This window comes from Acanthaster planci, linkage group LG04, assembly GCF_054643075.1.
Source record: "Acanthaster planci isolate LZ-2023a linkage group LG04, COTS_SCS, whole genome shotgun sequence".
In the NCBI taxonomy this organism is placed as follows: Eukaryota; Metazoa; Echinodermata; class Asteroidea; order Valvatida; family Acanthasteridae; genus Acanthaster; species Acanthaster planci.
Window position 1 is genome coordinate 8,233,316 of NC_141780.1, and position 21,173 is coordinate 8,254,488.

Consider the following 21,173-nt stretch of genomic DNA (forward strand, 5'->3'; position numbering starts at 1 on the left):
TAGAAATGATCCTTAACCCTTCAAAATCCACCCGTGTGCAGGATTCCTCTAGTGGTTTCTTTACTTGTCAAAGACTAACGAGCCCCAGGTGGGGATGACTAGGTTCTATCATCGATCCTGCAAAATCAAGATTTCCAAACCGGGTGGAATCTCAGGGATTTGGGAGGGTTGGTTATCTTGAATCTATCAAGCCCCATTATCTTCAACCATGTGATTGTGTGCTGTAATTGTTGCATATAAAGTTCATTGCTCTCTGTCTTTGTACCAGGGAGGAGAACCAGAAGAGGTTGGAGAAGCTGAATGAATACATCAGGTATAAAGATGGTTTGGATTTTCAGATTAACTGCCATCTTTCTTGAAAAGAAATCCGTTGATCTGCTCTAATTCAGCCATCTTGTAGTTCTGAAACGAAACATGCGTTTCACATTTATCTGATTATGCTGTGAAATTAAGGCATAGCACTATTGAAGGTTTCTTTTTTCCTCACAGTTATTTTCAAGTTAGGAATTGATTGCATTTTAACTCTTCAGAAATATACCGTATAGAGTTGAGTAGGTAGGTATCTCAGACTATGTGACGTTGTTTGTCCCTGCTGCTCTGTATGCAATCAGAACCAGCGAGCAGGCCATCAAGGAGCAGCAGCGGCTGCGAGACTCACTGGAATCTGACGTGGAGGGCGCCAATGACCGCATCAACAGCATCAACCTGGAGCTGACCAATATCGTGGACCAGCTGGGCGAGGCCAAGGTGGACAAACATGAGAACGCCCGTAGTCACAAGAAGGCGGAGCTGATTGACAACTTGAAGAGGCTCTTCAGTGGGGTGGTAAGGGTGACAGCCTGTGCCTATGGCAGGGGTATCTCATCGGGCTGTGACAGTTGTTCAAATGTTAGGATAATCAATCCGCTGAGTCTTCCAAATGGGATATTTGGAAAAACAGTGGAAGAAAAAAGGCAAATTTCAGATGCAAAATTCCACGCTACAAGCATAATTTCAAGGTGGTGTAAGTAAACGTATTGAAAGGCATCTGAATGCGTATGCCTGACATTGGGGTCACATAAGTTTCTTCCGGGTTTTCTTATTTTGTAAAAACGTCTTTGTTTATTTCTGCTTTTGTGGGAATTTGGTACAACTGAATATTCAAATATTCGATCGAATGGAAGTTCAAATATTTGAATGTTCAATTATTCAAATAAACTCAGCTTTAATATTTTCAATGCTGATGATCGGTGCTGGTCTAATGCATGGCAGCCACTCAAGGGAACTCTCTTGTTCAAATTCAGCAACAAACACGCAGTTCCCAAAGGTTTACCGGGAAGGGTGGTCAGAAGAAGCATTCCAAGATAAACTGTCAAGGGGTAACTGACTGGATTCCCTTTCTCGAGCAGCAGACCTGTCATGATGACATCATTCTTTGTTTACGTGTGCCCTTTCTTGTAGATTTCCCTACGAGTTATTGACAGTAAAGGTTGCTTACATTCTGTGAATCTTGTCTCCCCCCCTCTCCCAGTATGGCCGCCTGATTGACCTATGTGAGCCCACCAACAAGAAGTACCAGATTGCCATCACCAAGGTCCTAGGCAAGAACATGGATGCCATCATCGTGGACTCCCAAAAGACTGCCCGTGACTGCATCCAGTACATGAAGGAACAACGCTCTGACCCTGAGACCTTCTTGCCACTGGATTTCATTGAAGTCAGGCCCACCAATGACAGATTGAGGTAAGACTTGACTATTCAGTGGTACACTTTATGTGGGTAATTCCAGAAATTAGTGGTCCATTTTTTCTCATGTCCCTGTCACATCTGATAGACAATTTTGTAAGTTCAGAATACATTCTCTAATTTCCAAGAGTGATTAAATAATTCAAATTACCTGCCAAACAAATAATAATAGTTTGAAATCAAACGGTGATATTTCCATGTCAAGTGACCCAGGTCAGATGTAACAGGGACACGAAAATGTCACACCTGTGGACCCCTGATTTCAGGAATTACCCATATAGAAAAGTCTCCCTGCTTCCTTTGTGTATTGTATAAATTATTTCACAGAGTACAGCACTGTAACAGATCCTCGTCATTTGATTGCTTGGTTGTCCGTTACATGTCATTGACTTTGTATTACACCCTGTTAATGCTAACCGCCTAAGCCCTTTTGGCTAGGTTACACTCTCAGTCCTTCAATATCCTGCAACCACCCCCATGAAAATATTGGATACAGCCTCAGTCCTCCAAAATCCTCCAATATTTCTTGAAGAAGGACCGTGGAGGGTTGAATGATTTCATGTATAATTTAGGCATGAATTAATGCACAGGAGAGCATAAACAACATGAGGTCTAACCCACAACCTTGAGACAGTGCATTCTTCACAATCAGCTCTGCTCTTTTGCCATACAGCCTCCATCCTCCAAAATCCTGTAAAACTGTTTGGAGGATTTTGGAGGATTGAGGATGGTTAGGGTTGAAAATGTCATTGAGCCACACCCATGCAGTTGGCGCGGTTGCAGTTCTTCACACAAGCAAAGAACATCCTACCACACACATTCATGGAAGGCGCAGTCGCAACTCTCTACACAAGTAGGCAAAAATTCAGTCACGCCTTGCAACGTGAAAACTTTGTGACACTTGCATGCCTGACTAGGAATGTAAAAGGGTGACCCGTATGCGAAGAGGATTTATCCAGAGGTTGTATAAAACAAAGAATCTTTCACATCCTTGCAATGGTAAGAATAATTTTATTTAGTAACAGAGTGAATATTCTGCTTGGCTTGGCCTCATGGAATACAGCATTCAGTCTATCACCATAAAATTGTTCTTACAACTTGCGCTCATATACATTCATTATTTGTACATGGACGCTGCGTGTCAAGTGAATTCCAACATCACATGCCACCTTGTACATGCATGTAGATGTCTTTGGTAGGAACTTTCATGGTAATCAGAGGTGATACACAGTTTATGAAGTAAAACTGCAATTTTGCCATAGATGAAACGCCATATCCTAATGCACAACCATAAACAATCTGTGTGTCGGTTTGGCCTGTTTTGATTTTTTTATTTTGATTTTCCCCATTGTTAACGTTGCAAGATTCCCACCCCACCTCATCAGAGTGACTGATGGAGCAGTGGTTCTATACAGCAGTGACTACATTGCTTACTGCCATTGGTGGGGGCCACTGCAAATGGCCAGTGACAGCATTGCCATGGTCGCCAAGTTCATCCATGTTTGTCTCATTTTTATTCCAGGGCGTCAGTGAAAACAACTTTTAATTGTTTGGGTTTACACTTGGTAAAGAAAGGAATAAGAACTTAAAAGAACTCAAATGTCCTTCAACAGGGAAATCCGAGACCCCCGAGGTGTGAAGCTCGTGATTGATGTTCTCCGCTATGATCCTCCCAACATCAAGAAAGCCTTGCAGTATGCCTGCGGTAATGCGCTGGTCTGCGAGACTGTGGAAGATGCCAGGAAGATAGCATTTGGTGGAGCCGAGCGCCACAAGGCAGTGGCTCTGGACGGAACTATGTTCCAGAAGTCTGGCGTTATCTCTGGGGGTGCCAGGTCAGTTGGAATCCATTGATTGAAAAAATGACATGCCTTGGATTTTTCCATTGTGTTAAATGGAAGATCAAAAGGTATGAAGAGTTTCAAGAAGAATCCAATCTGAACATGTCAATAGTTGCTAGTGTTCTTTTCCATTCTTCTCTCTCCACACCAGTGACTTGAAAGCCAAGGCTCGCCGCTGGGATGAAAAGTCACTGAACAACCTCAAGACCCGTAAGACGGAGCTGACAGAGGAGCTGAAGGAACAACAGAAGATGAAACGCAAAGAGTCTGAGCTGAACAACATCCGTTCCCAGATGAATGGCCTGGAGACCAGACTGAAGTACTCCATCAACGACAGAGACAACACGGTTGGTACACCCTCTCTATCAAGTCCGGGAATTGATCTCTCGTTAGGGGTGTGCTTTCCCTATCCAAATCAGAAACGTGTTTGTTGCATTAAAACATCAACCAGGAACATGTTTAAGGTGGTCCACAAACAGGTTGAACCAGGTGTGGTTATGATATCAGAGAGACTGAGTGCAAAGCCCAAAGGTAGCAGATTAACATTGTTGACAAACATCATTTCCACTCATTTACCAAGTCACCAAGTCAGTAGAATCATAAGATTATGTTGTAGGAGAACCAACAGGTAAAACTCTTAGTTTACTGCAGGAAAATTGTCTACCCATGTATTCATCAACGGATTGCCATGATTGATTAAACAAGATTGGTTGGACTTGAGGATATTTAGTCAGGTTACCTTGCCTGGTAGTCTTCCGCCACTGGAAATATATCAGAATACAAACATGCTGTGGCACCTTTGAAATGAATGTGATATTCTTCCCTTGGTAAATGGAGAGGAATGCTGTGGGATTCATTTTTTCCAGAGTGAAATTAACCACATGCATCCATTCACTTTCAACCTGCGGATTACGAGTTTGAGAGTTGCTCTGATGCGGGGTTTCCTGAGAATCTACGTATGAATTCTTGCCATTTCTGCGTATATGTTTAGTGATAAATCTGTGAACAAAACATCAGCACTCACTGCAGTTTTGAAAGGTTGAGGTGGCTGTGTTGGCACTCTGGCAATCCAGTATGCGTGTTGATAGCCTGTACTACTCACGGCATTCAGTATTTGCCACTGTTTGGTCAGTACATTGTAAAGAATCATGAGTGATCACAGCTTTCCTCTGCGTGCTTGCTGTAAACAAGGATCCAGCGATATAAGTGACTGGTCTTCTCTCAATTCACAGCAAAAGAAGATTGTAGCAACCAACAACAAGGCCATTCAGAAACTGCAGCAGGAGCTGGAAGGATATGAGGTGAGATGCCACATACTGCTGGACTTGATGCACATTTCTTGCTTCCCTGAATAAGAAAAGGCATCACACTTTCTTACACATGATAAAATATATATCCCTTGGTTTCAGTTTGTGCATCCTGCCTTATGCCTTGATGTATCTTGGGACCTCTGTAAATATTTGGCTGTTTTGAGCCCAGATCTAGGTTATGTTATTGACTGTATTAAGTATCACGGTTATTACAACCAAAGACATTGCCCATATGTCATTAGTTACACTTAGGTAACGAGTTAGCAGTAGGTCACAGAGTCAAATCCTACCCAAGTAAACATGTAAATTTTCTGGGAAAGAACCTTGAATGCGGTGCTGTTGGAAACAAAATTGCAAAGGATAAATCTGTATAGAACATAGTCACAAAGTAGGTGTACCTTACTGAAAGACATGGTTAAACATGAGTCTTGATCAAACTTACTGCAGAGTGCATACCAAGATGAATGGTTAACAGGGCATCATAGATCAACTGCTGGCTAGTTGGCACCAGTGAGTTATGCACCTGCTCTAATGGGTGTTCTTGGTTTTGGTTTTGATTCACACATCAGCCTCGAATGGAGGCCATTGAGGAGCAGATTACGCAGCGGGCGGAGCTGATCATGGCCAAGCGTACCCAGATGAATCGCGTGGAGGATGAAGTCTTTGCGGATTTCTGTCGCTCCATCGGCGTGGAGAACATTCGCCAGTACGAGGAGAAGGAACTGCGGGCCCAGCAGGAGCGGGCCAAGAAACGGCTGGAGTTTGAGAACCAGAAATCCCGGCTGGTCAACCAGCTGGAGTATGAGAGGTCCAGAGACACAGAAGGTGAATAAGAACCATCACATTAGCATGTACAATTTGCGTTTAATGGTGCAGAGTTTTGCACACTGGTGGGTGTGGAGTGAATACTGTCATACTTGAAGGACTTGTTATTTGGTCCGGCGAATGCATCAAAGTTACTTGTGACCACATGGTTTCCTGATATCGGCTACCATTGCAAGCGGCAAATGTTGCTTAGCAACCATGTGTAGACCATGAGGCTTGTATTCAAGCAAAGTAACCATGAGTTGTCTGTCAAATGACATGGCAGTTACCACCTATGCAGTGTACAGTCGTCATTATCCAGCACTGGGTTCGGACTTTACATTTTCCTCCCACATTTTGCCACTTATCAAAGCTTTGAAGGCTTGCCTGCTGTCAATTAAACTGTGTGAAGCGCTGCTGTTTTTGCCAGTGGCAAATGTACGTTGGGTCTTTTGGTTCAGTGAGAGAGCATTCTATAATAGTGGGTTTCATTTTCCTACATTCCTCTTTGTCCTCATTTTCCCATTATTTTTGTTTTTTCACTTTTTGTCTGGCCTCTAGAGGTCATAATTCACAATAACAGCGACAGTCTTCAATATTCTTGCTTCCCTTGCCTTTGGTGTCTTTTTATTTTGTCAATATCCCATTGATGTACTATGTTTGTTTAAATTATTCACACGGAAATCTCTCCACCTGTCTTAAAGGTTGTGATGTTAGGGTCGTTCAAAATTTGACCGTGGTAAAAAATATTTGGGGGGTTTGGGGGGACAGATGTAAATAAATGTTCCATTATTGGCCACAATATATATCTGACACTATGGATGTTACATGTCTGTAGCATGTAATATAATTACAATATAATTAACGATATAATTAAGAGACAAGCAATTGAGAACAGCAAGAAGTCAGTTGGACCTCCTAAAAACTCTGAATCTTGAGGTGACTTACTAAGCTTCATAAATGCTTTATATGTTAAAAGGATCTTTTACAAGGTGGTCATAAGAGCGAATTATTCTGTCATTGTTAAACCCTGCACTCCGTTATTTCAATGTTCATATCCCCAGCAAATGTCAAGAAGTGGGCCAAAGAAGTTGCTCAAGATGAGAAGGAACTTGAGAAACTCAAGAAAGACGAGGCTAGACACATGAAGGTATGGAATTCATATGAATACACAAAGAAAAATCAGTGGAAAACAAAGTTTGGTTAACTTTCTCCTGTGCAAATGTTGCAAATGATGGAGAAATGAATGACCCACATCATGCTGGATGAAGCTGCCATGATGTAACATTTCAGTTGTTGAGTCATGAACTGTCAAAACAGGATTTTAGGAAGGAGGGGTTGGATTGGAATAGATATGATGACAGTAAACCTAATGTGACTATTCTGCAGTCCTTTCAAATTTCATTCTTCTTTTGTCCATAAATTGCAACTTGCCCAAAAGTTTGTCTACACATTGATAAACTGAACATGAACAAAGCAGTTTGTGTTTTTGTTTGCTGTTGAAGCAGAGGACAAGCTTGGGTACCTCACAGACTTCGCTGCACTCAAGTAACCTCTACTTCACCTAACAAAGCATCCAAGTGAACACTTTTTTAAAGCACTCTTGTAAAGTCTGTTGGCTATTAAAGAAAATCAGTTCCTGATATTTTCGTCAGTGAAAGTGCCGGCAGGACTACATTTTGTCGTTTTTCCTGCATGCAATAATAACAGGTGATTGATGAGGAGTCGGAGGCCATGCAGAAGCTGAAGTTCTCCAAGACGACCAAGAAATCGGAGATCGATGACAAGAATGCTGAGGTGGAGGAGATACGTAAACAGCTGTCTTCTGCCAACAAAGAAATAGCAGGTACTGAGAGTATATTGTGGCGATGTGAAAAGGGATAAGCTGTGTCTGGAAAGTAAGGCCTCATTTACATCGTTGTGGTAGAGAATTCTGTTTGATTGCTTATGCTGAAAATGCAGACAAACCCCGCGATAAGGTGATGAACTACAATATTTAGAAACGAACTATATTTAGTTTGTCAGAGGTACTTTGTTGGCCAGTTGGCAGTCCTGTTAGGTATGACATCACAGACTGAGTTGACGGAGGGTCAGTAACTGTGAAACATCACACCGCATACCATTTTTCGTCACCGCATTTGGTTACCGCTTATCTGTGTGAAGGAGCCCCCCCTAACTTTCAGATGTCCGCTCATTTTTGCATGGGGAACAGTTTTTACCTCACGTTTTTGACCTTCATCTGATTGTCATCTAATCACGTTTGTCTGCGACAGCAATCCAGAAACAGATCACAGCTGTTGAGACCAAACTGGAACAGAAGCGAGCTGATCGGCACAGCCTGCTCAAGACATGCAAGATGGAGGACATCAAGTTACCTATGAAACGGGGAACCATGGATGACATCACAGAAGAAGGAGAGGTAAGGCATTGGCATTTTGATTTTTCATCTCTGTTGTAATGATTTCAGTGCACTCGGATTTCTACTGTGAACAAAATATATTTGATATTTATGAGGTCTTTGTAAAGAGAATGCACTGTTGACAAGATTTAACATGATAAGCTATCTATAATTCAAAATCAGTTCACATTATGCTTCATTCATAATACCTCAAACAGTCTCCCTATTCAACAACGTTCAACTTGACCGTGTATTAACATTTGATAATGTCTGCTGCGTAAATCACACACTGGCACCTGGATATGAGACAGCTTAATCGATTCTGATTCGTTAAGAGTCTGTGTGCGTGCGGCTCAGCACGCACCTGCCAAGTTCGTATAAGGAGATTCTTCATGACAACTATAAAATGGAAGTAAACAAATTGTTGGAAATCTGACAGATATTGACTCTCTGACTAAAAAAAGGGTATTTATGAATGGGAATAAATATGTGCTTGGCCGTTCTTAAGCGTTGGTTTAAGAACGTTAGTTTAACTCTAACCGCCAAGCATATTGTTTGGCTTACACTACACAGTACTACCAAATACTAAGTAATAGTCTAAGCCTGAAGGACCTAGCAATACAGATTACTACTTCTGGCTAGGTAACTTCCATTGTTACTTGTACAAAGAACAATACAGCCATGCATTCATAGTGCCACAGCACTGTATGGTACATTGTCTTATCTACTGTATTTTATGGCTTCAGAGAACAATATGGTCATGTCCTCTTACAAGGAGCAGCACTCATTACTAAATTTTACTTCAAGTAGTAATTTGTAGTATTATGCAGGGTTAGGGTTAAGACCAGCTCAGGAGACTGAATGCTGATAATGCCCTCATGACTTGGCCATTAGTTGCATCCATTCTCCTGAGCGGTCCTAAAAGCATGTTGAAGACCAGTAAGGCATATATTTATTCCCTCAGTAAAACATATTGGGAAATATTGCAAGGACAGGACATTGAAACCTGATATAAAGCAAGTTAAGTTCCAGCATGTCCCATTTTTTTCCTTGGATTTATCATGAACTGTACGTTCTCAATTGACAGTCATCCAGCCAGCAGGAGAGTTCAGTTGGTGAGGAAAGCACTAGCATTACTGGTATGGATAGCATGAGTAGCCAGGGGGCTCGCATCATCTACAAGAAAGAAGCAAATATTATCATCAACTACAAGCGGCTTAGTCATGAACTGAAAGAGGTAAAACAAAACCTTTTCCTGAGTGCGTCTTGTTTCATTTAATATTTCACATGTCATGGCAGGAATGAGATATTGAAATCAAAGTGGAAGTAAAAGAAATGTTCAGTTTTTACACGAATTTCCCTTAATTTAACAATTATCGGAGCTAGTCTTAAACATTCCCGGCAACACCTCTGGAACAGTCATTTCTGGGGAGGAATATTTGTTGGCAGATTGTTGTCAAAGAATTTCTGACCTTATAACAATTGGCATGAGCTTGCTGGCAACAGTGAACTAAAATTGATTACTTAAAACAAATAATTCCCTAACAAAATAGAGTGAATTATTCAATTCCAGTTTAGAATTGACTAATCATACCTTGCATGAAGTTGTCTATGTGTATTTACTTTACTTAGATAATACAGTGCACTTTTGAACAGTTGTCTTCATGAAATTTGTGGAATACCAATTAATGATAATACTGTTAACAATGTCTGTTGCATATATTCCTGCCAAGTTTTAGATACAGTTGAGTGAACCATTTTTCTTAGCAATCCTTTCAGCATGTTCCTTGCTTTCTTCGTTCAGTGTGACACACCAGAAGAGATCAGGGAACAAGGGGATAAGCTGTCTGCCAACCTGGCCAGCATGCAGGTGACCCTCCAGAGGATAGCTGCGCCTAACATGAAAGCCATGGAGAAGTAAGATCATGACATATACAAAGTGTGAACTGACACCTCTTCCCTTTAACCCTAAGTGCCTTGTCAGTCTTTTAGGAATGATTCCAAATCCTCCACTGGAGGGGCATCTAGCCCTGAGCACAATAAATATGTGGGTTCTATCTTCCACAATCCTACAGAATCCACAAAAGCCTTGTGATGGATCTTTTATAGGCAAGAGGCAGCTCTAGATACACGTGTACGCTACAGTTGTTCAGACATTGTGTGACACAGACAGTTTTGGCACTGATCCTATCAAAACCCCTGAATTCTTGTGAAAAAGTCACTGATCTGTTTGTCGGATTAATTTATGGAAAAGTGGGGCTAATTTTCCTATTCATTAATGTTATCTGTGTTTGTTGGCAATATTCTCATAGACTTCAAAAGTTATTTGGCCCATTGAATTTATTTGTAAACTCAACCCTAACCCTCAGAGATTCTTCAAAATCCATTGGAATGTTTCTGGGGAACTTTGCATAATTTAAGAAGAGCTTAGCATCAGTTATCATGGACATATTCAGCGGCATTTCACTGGACATTCCCAGTGGTCCTCGTTAACGGCTAGAAGTATCATGTCTGGTTTTGTACGGAGTTTATAACCACAGTGCTTACCACCACTGGCTGGGGCCACTGCAAATGACAAGTGATAGCATTACCATGGTTACCAGATTTGTCTATTCACGGGAGTAGATGCTCAATGGTTTCTAATACAGAGGAGGTATTGCAGAATTTAGGAGGTTCCTAAAAAGTGCCATGCAAATAAGGCCAGCTGGGTTTGGTTTTGTTTTATAAAAATGATATTTCCATTGCATGATAGGATTGCAAAATGGCATTACTTTTTTATACAACTGAATCAATCCTGAAAAAAATCTATTCATTGTCCAAATGAATCCCAGCTTGAATAAACGATGACGTGAGGTGGTTCGCAAAAGATAAAACACGAGCAAGTGAAAGTTGCGGAGCACTGTTTGTGTTGTCTTCTCTTCAGGCTTGATGGGGTCAAGGAACGCTTCCAGGAGACCACCGACAGCTTTGAGGCAGCTCGCCGACGGGCCAAGAAAGCCAAGCAGAACTTTGAAGTGATCCGCAAGGAGCGATTTGACCGCTTCAACTCCTGCTTTGAGCATGTGTCCACGAGGATTGATGAAATCTACAAGGTGAGAAATCTATCCAATGAAATGAACAGAATGTTAGGTGCACTGTAGACTGTTCACATGTTGAAGTATTGCAATACTCATCACCCATTGTATTACTTTCCAAATATGCTCGTTATATCAGTCAGTGTTTCAACATGGTTCACTCTAGGCCCTCATTTAAATTGGACAAGAAGTAGGGTAGAAGTGATTTTTAGAAATGTGAGAAAAATCCTAGAGACAAATAGTTTGTTGGCGATCTGTGACTTTCAAAGCTCAAAGAGTTGACGTAGAGTGAAAGTAGTGCATAATTTGCAAGTGGTATATTCTTCCGCTTAAAGTACATTTTGTTCTGATAGATGAAATTGTTGATGTGAACCATGTGGTTTGGTGTCTAATTTGTGCTGGTAGGTAGGTTTGAAATCCCTGTGAGAGATCAAAATACTTGTAACCTTGAATGAAATTGCCTTATCAGTAATGGTCTCTCCCTGACAGGAATTGTCTTAAATTGCTGCATCTAATCTAAATGTTTTGCTTTCCCTTCTCAGGCTCTCTCCAGAAACCAGAGTGCACAGGCGTTCCTTGGCCCAGAGAATCCTGAAGAGCCATACTTGGACGGCATCAACTACAACTGTGTGGCCCCGGGGAAGCGATTCAGGCCCATGGACAACCTGTCTGGAGGGGAGAAGACAGTAGCAGCCTTGGCTCTGCTCTTTGCTCTCAATAGGTAGGTAGACGAAAACATACAGTGCGCTGCGAACCATTGTGGCCCAACCAGGTCGGCACTTATCTCAGGTTGCCTTGGTATGAAACCACTGAGTACATTTCTATTTCCTCTCTGGGTGGGATGGCAGTCCATTGCAGCTTGCTCCCCAGATATTGCTGGTGCCCATTTTAAATACTTTTTGTGAAGAGAGGCTGGCTTGCCAAGGGAAGAAAACACATCTAGCCAGCAGCTGGATTTGAACCCCTGACCCGCTGATAAAATAAGTACCTGTCACTACCAGAGGTAGTTGGCTGAACTGAAGTGCTTGTGTCACATTATTGAAGTTACTCAGATGGGAAGATCAGAGTAGTACCTTGTTATTACCAGTTACAAAAGAATGCCTCCATCATTGTCCATTTCGATAGCTCTTGACTTGAGACTTGCTAATTTAGGATCAACTTTGAATTGATTTGATGTAAAGTTCAGCAGTGTAAGCATAGTTCCCAAAATCAGGGCACCAGCCACAATTGTATTAAAGGGGTTTCGTTTGGCCCTGAATTCTAAGTTGATTTTACCTTCATGCATGAATTTCAGTTACTGTTTTATTTTTAAGAGAAATGGTTGATGTCTTATGTGCCACAGCGATTCAGATCATTTTTGTGTTTGCTTTGTGACTCGTGCAGCTTTCAGCCAGCTCCGTTCTTTGTCCTGGATGAGATTGACGCCGCTCTAGATAACACCAACATCGGCAAAGTGGCTGAGTATATACGGGAACAGTCGGAAGGCCACTTCCAGTGCATTGTCATCTCACTCAAAGAGGAGTTCTATAATCACGCAGATGCTCTGATTGGCATATACCCTGAGGTAAGTCCATTCGTTGGTCCATGGATAGATTTCACTGGCCAGGTCCAATCTGGTCTTGTTTGGTTCAATCTGGCCTTTTCTGGTTCAATCTAGCCCTTGTCTGGTATGCTGTGGTACTGTTTGTTAGTGTAACATGTGACCCGCTCTGCAAAAAAGGATAATAAGTCGCGCAATGCCAAAACACGTAATGGCTTGTTCTATTTGGAGAGGGCAAAATTTCTTCAAAAACGTGATTTCGGTTTTTCCTTTAATGATATATTTATTACATATTTATATTTTCCGAATTTGTGACTACAAACATGGATACTGATGACCAAAGATGAAAAATGGATCATTCAGTAGGAAATGTGTTTCCAAGCGCTACACTTCATGAGCTTTTTCTCGAAAAGTGTTTAATTGGATCCGAAAATGTGGATATACAAATGTCTATATATCTCCAGAACACAGTGCACTACAGGGGTCATTCACACATCAAATTGTAGCTTGTGATGTACAGAATCCAGCTAAATCAAAAACTCATAACGTGAATCTGGTGACTTACTACCCATTTTTCCAGAGTCAGTCACATATGTCGGTCCCCTGCCGCATCAGTAATTTGTATGGCAGGTAGCCACTGGCTACTAAAACAAAGTATGACGTCACATCCAGGAGTTCCCCACTAATTATAGATGCAGCATGCACAATTCTGTTATTTTTTTAGACAGGGTAATCGATGTTTTCCAAAAGTGGTTAATAATGTATGCCAAATAACACTGGTCTGTGAAGAAATGTGAAGGACGTTTTTTTTAATTATGACACGGTTTGGGAAATGTGCAAAGCAGGGATGTGATTTCTCCGTTTTTTCCGGAATTCAAGTTTTTTGGGCCTCAAAAGTCGACTGTCATGAATCGCGGGAATCCGTTGAGAAAATCAGGGGGTACAATAAACTATTGAATTATTCATATCGCATTTGCATGCGTGCCAAAATGAATGGAAGAATAAACTCACATGTTTAGTCTTTCTCCTCGAGGATCAGACACGTCAGACCTCGTACGTCTGCGTTATCTTTACATTATACAATGTACTTGTATACAATGTACTGTACAACGTACTTTTGTATTCCTCACATGTCCTCGTACCTGAGAACGAGGTTTTACAAGACTGGTATTTCGCTTGCATTATGTACAAGTAAAATGTGAAACCTGGCGCTCGTATTGAGCCCAGTTGCATCGTACGTACGCACACCGCTGTGTAAACCGTTGACTACACACACATGAGAACGATGGCAACACATTCATGCTCCGTTGACTGCAGGCTTTTCTCGTAGAGACATGTTCTCGGTGTTGGTACGCACATCGGCAGGAGTAGTACGGTTCACATTGCTGTGTGCGTACATGTACATCCATGTTGCATTTTGGGCTCGATACGAGTACTGCGCTATGTAGTCTAGTTCCTGCAGACGTTGAATGCAGTATCGGTAATGGAATTCACTTGTTTAAGGATTAGACTAGCATAATTTTGTGCGGCCTCGTGTAAGTGTGCACATTCGTAGTATCATACCGTGCGCGTGCGTACAGTTGTATACGTGCATACGTGTACAGTACAACGTCAGAGCCAACATGTCGCTCTTCCTGCAATTTTCAACCTGCAATTTTCATCGTTTCTGTTCACATTCTGAGCAGTCTGCTTGAATTGTAAAAATAAATAATACTGTACTAAGTTTTAATTGACCATTTGGTGTTGTGTCTTATCACTTGTTATGATGCCATAAAGGCGACACTGCATTTTGGAAATCTCTGTAATTACAGTGGAACGCCCTGTACCGAACACAGCTATACCGAACATTCGGCTGTACCGAACATCGTCCTTGGCTCCCAATATTTTGTGCACGAAACCTACGGAACATTATGCAGTTGCAAATCAACCGAGATTTGCCACAGCATGCATCAGAGATGGATCCTGAGCGGTAGCTTCACGACTTTTAGGATAAATCAAATATCAATTTTGTAACTCAAGATTTCATGAAAAAACAAAAATAAACCTCAAGCGTAAATGCAATGGCAAAACATCAAGAAAACAGTGAATCATAGTATCACAAGAGGCCGCACTTCAGTTAGACAAGAGAGGGTGCTATTCAACATGGCAACGAAATGTTCGGCAGTTAATTTCGCTATACCGAACGACCGCAGTACCGAACATTTAGCGTGGACCCCGTCATGTTCGTTATAGCGGCGCTCCACTGTACTCACAAATAATGCAATTCAAGCAAGTTAGTCACTGGGTCACAAACATTTATCCAATAGAAGCCTACTGTCATGCCCAGCGCCCGCGTGAATACCAGTAAAATAGCGAAGAAATATAATAGACTGGGTCATTCTCCCGTCCACAATCCCCCAAAATAGCGAGGGTGGGATTGTGTCAGTATGGGCCAGGATCATCTCTGTAGATTCAGGGGCACCCATCCCGGGGCAAAGCAGACAAAAATGGGATTGAAAATTAGTCAGAAGAGCCCAAGGAAGGTGAGGGATGTCATTTGAAAAATGGCCGCTGGGAGGGCTTGGCAACATTCACTTTTTGGGGGGTGAGTTTGTTTTGGGCGGATAATTAAAAATTCATTGGTTAACCTACTAAAAATTGAAAATCAAATGAAACCTAAAGGACCAAACAACACATTTTTTTTGTTTGAGAGGCCTCAGGGACTTCAGTTGCCTGCCATGGGGCTCCAAACTTGGTTGATTTTACACTATTTTCAATGGAGCTTGAATTGGTTCAGTGCACCCAGCAGTGTTTCTGAGTGCTGGTCATTATTGACTGATATTTCTTTTGCTGTATGCACAATTGAGCTTTATGTTGTTGTGTTTGATGTTTTATGTCCTTAAATCTTGATGGCACTGAGTGAGGTGGTTGATAAAAAATTTAAAACTAAAGTGATTTGCGGGATGTTATTTAACCCTTCTCCCTAGAGTGATTCACAAGGAACCTTCCTCATCATTGCAAATCCAAACACCATACAGTGAGCTGTACACATAAACAGTTGGACACTGTTTATTTGTAGTCTCCCTAATCCTACATAGCACCAGTCAGTTTACTAGTGCATTAGTCATCATAACAGATTCCACCAAAGCCTAGTGTTGGGAGTTAGGCTGGCTGGGGATCGTCAGGGTTGATACAGTCCACTTTGGAATTCGGTACTGTTGTCAGTTTTTGATAGATGCTGCGTCCCCCATATTTCAGTGTTCCCTTCAGCGTTGTGTTTTCTGGTTTATACTTTTCATGAATGGAAATTGAATTTGAGTTAACTGGGGTTAACTTGTGTCAATTAATAAATTCAGTTAAAATGGAAATAAAAAGTGAATGTTTTAAGCTACAGGTCTGTTGAGTGGAGCGTGTAATTGCTTCAAACCTTTAATACTCACCAAATTTTAAGGTACAGGGTATTTTGCTTCTGTGACTTTAAAGCAAAATGAACTCAAGTGAGGTAATCTGAGGAATGAACTGAGTGGCGATGGACAAATTGCAGATTGGTATGCATGCTTAAAATGTTCTCCAATATCCCTTGAGTGTCTTGAAGGGCTTTGGCTCTCTTTCTCTGGATGGACGTCACTGCAACAGTGCCCTCATTACCTTTGGCAAGAAATAGTGTGGCTATTGTATGGAAACAATCCTTCAACTGGGTCAAAATTGGTTCAGTTATTGTTAATTGTTGTGAGAATCGTAAAAAAGGTATATAACTAAGTTTAAAAGAAACTCATGTCAATGTATCAGTATAAAATCAAATCTTGGCCTTTAGAATGGTATGATTCATTGGAATTTTAACATTCACGGAAAATGAGAATGTGACCTTGAACAAGCACTTTCAAATATCATCTGTAAGATGTTCCAAATTGATTTTGGTAAAACCTCATTCTTCACTTTAAACCACAATTTACTTGCACAACCATATTTTTGATAGCAGAAGTGGTAGTAGTGTACAGGGAATGACTGACTTCCGCTCATGTTGTGCCCCTGAATTGTCTCTGCATGTGGTGAAGTTATACACACACTGACTTCACTGTGTTTCCGGTGTTGCCATGCTGAGATCCTAACCTGTTCATTTCAGGGCTGTGATATGTTTTTCCCTTCCCCTACAGCAAGGAGAATGCACCATCAGTAAGGTGTTGACCCTTGACCTGACTGAATATGCCCAGGCCACCAGTGAATCCAGTCCCAAAGCAGTGCGCTAACTACGCCTGCAGGGCAGACTAAAGCTTGTCAACTGGGGATTCTGGCATTGGAAGGAGAGAGGATACACCACCACGTGGGTAGCAGTTCCAAGCAGATGTGATCAAAATAAGTGTAGTCAGGAGCTACATGTCTGTAATAACAACTGATTACTCTCAAGCCATAGTGTATACTTGTGCTTTGTACATAATAGGCATTTTGTGTTTCCTTTGTCATGTAAGGCTGTACAACTGACTGTTTGTCATGGAGTAAGGTTTATGTCCTTCCTCCATGCTGTTTATGTTGTAGTTGAGATTTATGTGAATCATCTTTTTTAAGGGGGATTATTGAAAGACAGGTTGTTGTATTAAGGTGAAATGGTTTTCAAATTCAATTTCTCTTCAGTCCTTTTCCATTTCTGCTCATTAGAGTGTAATATCGTACAGTTTTGATTAGCTCCAACTGTATTCATTATAGTTTACCTACAGTGGGTCTTGATATGATGCTGACTTCTTCCTTTTTGCATGTGCAGAGTTCATCAGCTACATTAAGTTTAAGGGAATAGTTGATTATTTTTGTCTATGTTTGTATATAAAATTCCCCTCTCATGTCTATTTGATTTTAAGTCTCATGTCTTATTTCTATAGTGAGTGAAACGACTGGTCACTATGAATTCCATTTTAGTAAATGTTTGGGGGAAGAAAGTGAAATCGTGATCGAGGTCACATTGTAATTTGGTCTAAACAACATCTTTAAATCAACTTATTGGCCATAACTGAGATACTGATTTCGCTGACTTCAGGATAATTATTGTATCCCAGAAATATAACAGTGCTCTGTGAAATAACAAATAACCTGGATGGAGAAAAAGGAAAAATTGTTGGAAATGAAGATGGGTTTGTCATTTTGTTTGGTATTTTTGTTTCCATAGAAAGGCCCCCAAGAAGTTGGTGTTATTTTTATCTGTGTCCAATCCCATATCATACCATAAATTGAGCTGAGAGAAGTGAGAGAGCTATTACAATATAGAGTTTACTAAGAAGTAGTTGTCAGCTTGGTCACATTTTCTGACAGATGAGTCATTTTGGTGCAACCACAAATTGGAAAAGGAGCAGTGACCTGCAGTCCAATCCTTGGTTAACACATATCCAGACATAAGATTATTTGTCTGGTGTTCAAATCTATGGTTGTCAGAGGTGATGTGGTTGGCTTCACCTCAGAGACATGGGAAGAGGGAAACCAACCCAACCCACCAGTCTCCGTCCCAAATGTAAACAACCTTTTTTCCGCCTGGAAAGCAGGGACCTGTAAATCTTCAAACCACAGAACTGAGTTTATTTCATTCAGTTTCTGATGTACATTCATCAGTTATCTATGTGGTTTAAGGGTTTTCTAACCACGAACATGGTAATACAAAATTATCACCTCCTACTTGCTACAAAAACTGAGTTCATACAAAAAGAAAAACAACAGTGCCATTGACCCTCTTCAACCCATTGGTATAGGAAACACATGCTACGCAAAATGATGAATGCATTTTATGACGTGCTTCTGATGAGTGGCAAAAATTATTTTTCCGAGAACCGGCGTGCCATAGTTTATGCAGTTGTGTCATAGCTTTCATCATTACTTTGACATCTTCAGACAGGGAATAACCTCTGAGTATGCTATGCCTGAGGCAAGAGCACATACAGCAAGGGGGGATTGGGAATGCCCAGATGAATTTGTCTCAAAAACACTTGAATAGCTGCACATGGGGCTTCCCAGCATGGTGCGAGGCCCAGTGAAAACAAATTGCCGCAGTCAGAAGTCACAGACAGATTGCCGCAAGTACAAGTGCACCAACTATCCCCAGTCCTGCCGATTGTCTCTGGCCTTTTATGGGAATAGTGTTGCTGCAGTTCCACGTTTACATGTTTAACGAGGATGTCAGTTTGCAGGAAAAATGTAAGACAGTCCTTGTCTACTAAGCGACAAAGCAACATTATCAAATGCACGTGTAACAAAAAAAACCAGAAGTGTCTCATGGTTGTGGAGCACATTTATTACAATGATGCTAAAACATTTAGACAACTCTTGAGTAAAAAGCTGTCATCTGATTGGTGAGTCATTGATTGATCATGTGTCAATTGAATTATTCATTTTGTCACTTGGTTATCATTCAACAGTTTTTTGCGCATGGTTGGTGTTAGATTGTAAGCAATGGCCCCATAAAAAGGGAGTTTTACTCCTGAGAAGTACATTGTATGTAGAGAAAAATCTGTACAATTTATGACAAGTGCCCAAAATTTAGGCCTGACATACAGGTATATGGAGTTCAGGACAGTTGGTTTCCATTGGCCAAGTTTTCTGGTTTCATGCCAGTTTGCCCTAAAGTTTCTTCATTGAATTGTTGAGGACACATTTTTTTAATCGTGGCCTCTTGTTAAAATGAAAAAAAAAAACAACAGTGGTTCTGTTTGAGTCAAATCAGACTTTCAAGTGCTAGTGCAAATTCTGCTTTCATCGATGTTAATGCAGATTATTTGTGGCACTGAGCCCAACAATTTGTTACATCATGGCTGCTACGGTAATAGAAGTTCACTTTGTTGTCAAAAATTGAGCTTTAATTAGATTGATGACGTAGCTTGGCATCACACCAAATCAAAACAGTAATATGTCTCGCTGTGTGGAATGCTGCAAAGTTCAGTGAATAGACAAGCTCTGCAGTCATGAATGGGTACTTTACTTCTGATGGTTTCAAGAAGTGTTAGTTACCCCATCCATCATTGTTTTCCAGTTGAACAAATAATGTTTCAGCACCGATCAAGCTGAGTTAATATCTGCATGTATAAGCACACATCCATCTTCAGTCCTGGGTTCTATCTTGTAAGTAAAGCCACAAGATGCATCTTCGGGCCTGTTGGGTTGGATGAACACTGATCACTACCATCTGAGATGTTGCATCATTGTGTGTGGTCATTAGCCTGGGTTCTTTTGTACTATACACTGTTCTCCAACTCATTTCATCGGAATCAACCCAGCCTGGCCATTGTTCAAGATGTAGATGGGATGGATACAGAGTTGTGTATGTGAGCAATTCCCTGGTCACTGCTTACCTTACAACTGTTATTTGGGTGTCAAAAATAGTTCTTGAACCAAGAACAAGCTCTACTGGAAGGGTAATAACAAAAATATTAATCCATCATTAATTAGTGCCGATATTGTTTCAGAATCTTGATTAGCTGTGATCTGGAACTTGTATATCAATATCTTAAATTTCAAGGAGTTCAAGAAACCCACTCAATTCTTACACAGAGACCATTTCATTACACTTTTTTTTATAAAGTGTGTCATATTTACCAGTATTTATGAAGGAATTCATGAAATTTTGATTTTATCCAATTTTTAACATCTGTTAAATTGGAAGTGCCGTAATACAAGTTGGTCCAAGTTTATTAAATTGCAATGATGTTTCATCTTTCGTTGGTTTCAATGTTGGCAAAACCAGCGTGTTAGCCAGATGAATGAGAAATGACTCATGGAAATACGTTTGGACAATACTTACATGTACACGTTGTGCACGTACAGTTTGTTCTGAAAGATTTCCTGAGAAGTATCCACCAAGATATGAGCTAAATGGAGAATAGCTTGACATAGTTTCTCATTTATGTGGCATTGTGATAATTGCATGCATTAAACTTTTATTATAAAAGGATTCTGGGGAGTATCAATGCCTTTTTTGTCAAACATGTTGAGTAAAGAAGCCATCCAGGTTGATGTTTATTGTTTAAGACAATTCTCTTGTTAATGTTCACAAATAAATCTGTAGACCATACAAATCTATTGTGCCGTGTACAGGAAGTATCTTGAGTTCAGTTCTTACAGATTTGTCACTTTGCTGTGTGATCATAAATGAAAGACAGAAGATATATGCCCATACACCCATATGTGATCTTGGGGCAAACTTGACTGAGCTAAGTAATGTAACTAGCTAAACATCTTTTGCTTTAAGGTACATGCCAAAATGAAACGCAGCAGTGAATGCTCATAGCTAGTGCTGTTTTCTCTCGTTTATTCTCAAGAACTTTGCATTACAAAATTGACAATTGTTGCGACCCTTGCGTTGACAGTTTGAACTACTGTGTTGGCTTGTAAGTTGCTTAGCAACTGTGCCAATTACCATCTGTGTAACTTGTGCTGTGTGGTTGTGTGCAAAAAGTTGTGTCAACTGCTACAAGTCAAGACCTTTGGTTTTACCTTACCACTTTCTAAAGAAGAAGGTGGTGCCCTGCTTAT

At 40.8% G+C, this 21,173-nt stretch overlaps 1 protein-coding gene across 1 annotated transcript in view; it reads left to right on the forward strand.

The window, feature by feature from the left end:
* Positions 1-20,732, forward strand: part of smc1a (structural maintenance of chromosomes 1A) — a 30,718-nt gene extending 9,986 nt beyond the window's left edge. The window contains exons 9-24 of the mRNA XM_022226825.2: positions 269-313; positions 612-825; positions 1,511-1,722; positions 3,339-3,560; positions 3,718-3,913; positions 4,799-4,867; positions 5,446-5,701; positions 6,745-6,830; positions 7,391-7,526; positions 7,954-8,099; positions 9,166-9,315; positions 9,883-9,995; positions 11,002-11,170; positions 11,695-11,873; positions 12,536-12,716; positions 16,826-20,732. Coding sequence (XP_022082517.1) covers positions 269-313; positions 612-825; positions 1,511-1,722; positions 3,339-3,560; positions 3,718-3,913; positions 4,799-4,867; positions 5,446-5,701; positions 6,745-6,830; positions 7,391-7,526; positions 7,954-8,099; positions 9,166-9,315; positions 9,883-9,995; positions 11,002-11,170; positions 11,695-11,873; positions 12,536-12,716; positions 16,826-16,918 — 2,467 coding nt within the window. The 3' untranslated portion in view covers positions 16,919-20,732. The remainder of the gene's footprint in view (positions 1-268; positions 314-611; positions 826-1,510; positions 1,723-3,338; positions 3,561-3,717; positions 3,914-4,798; positions 4,868-5,445; positions 5,702-6,744; positions 6,831-7,390; positions 7,527-7,953; positions 8,100-9,165; positions 9,316-9,882; positions 9,996-11,001; positions 11,171-11,694; positions 11,874-12,535; positions 12,717-16,825) is intronic.
* The last annotated feature ends 441 nt before the right edge of the window (positions 20,733-21,173 follow it).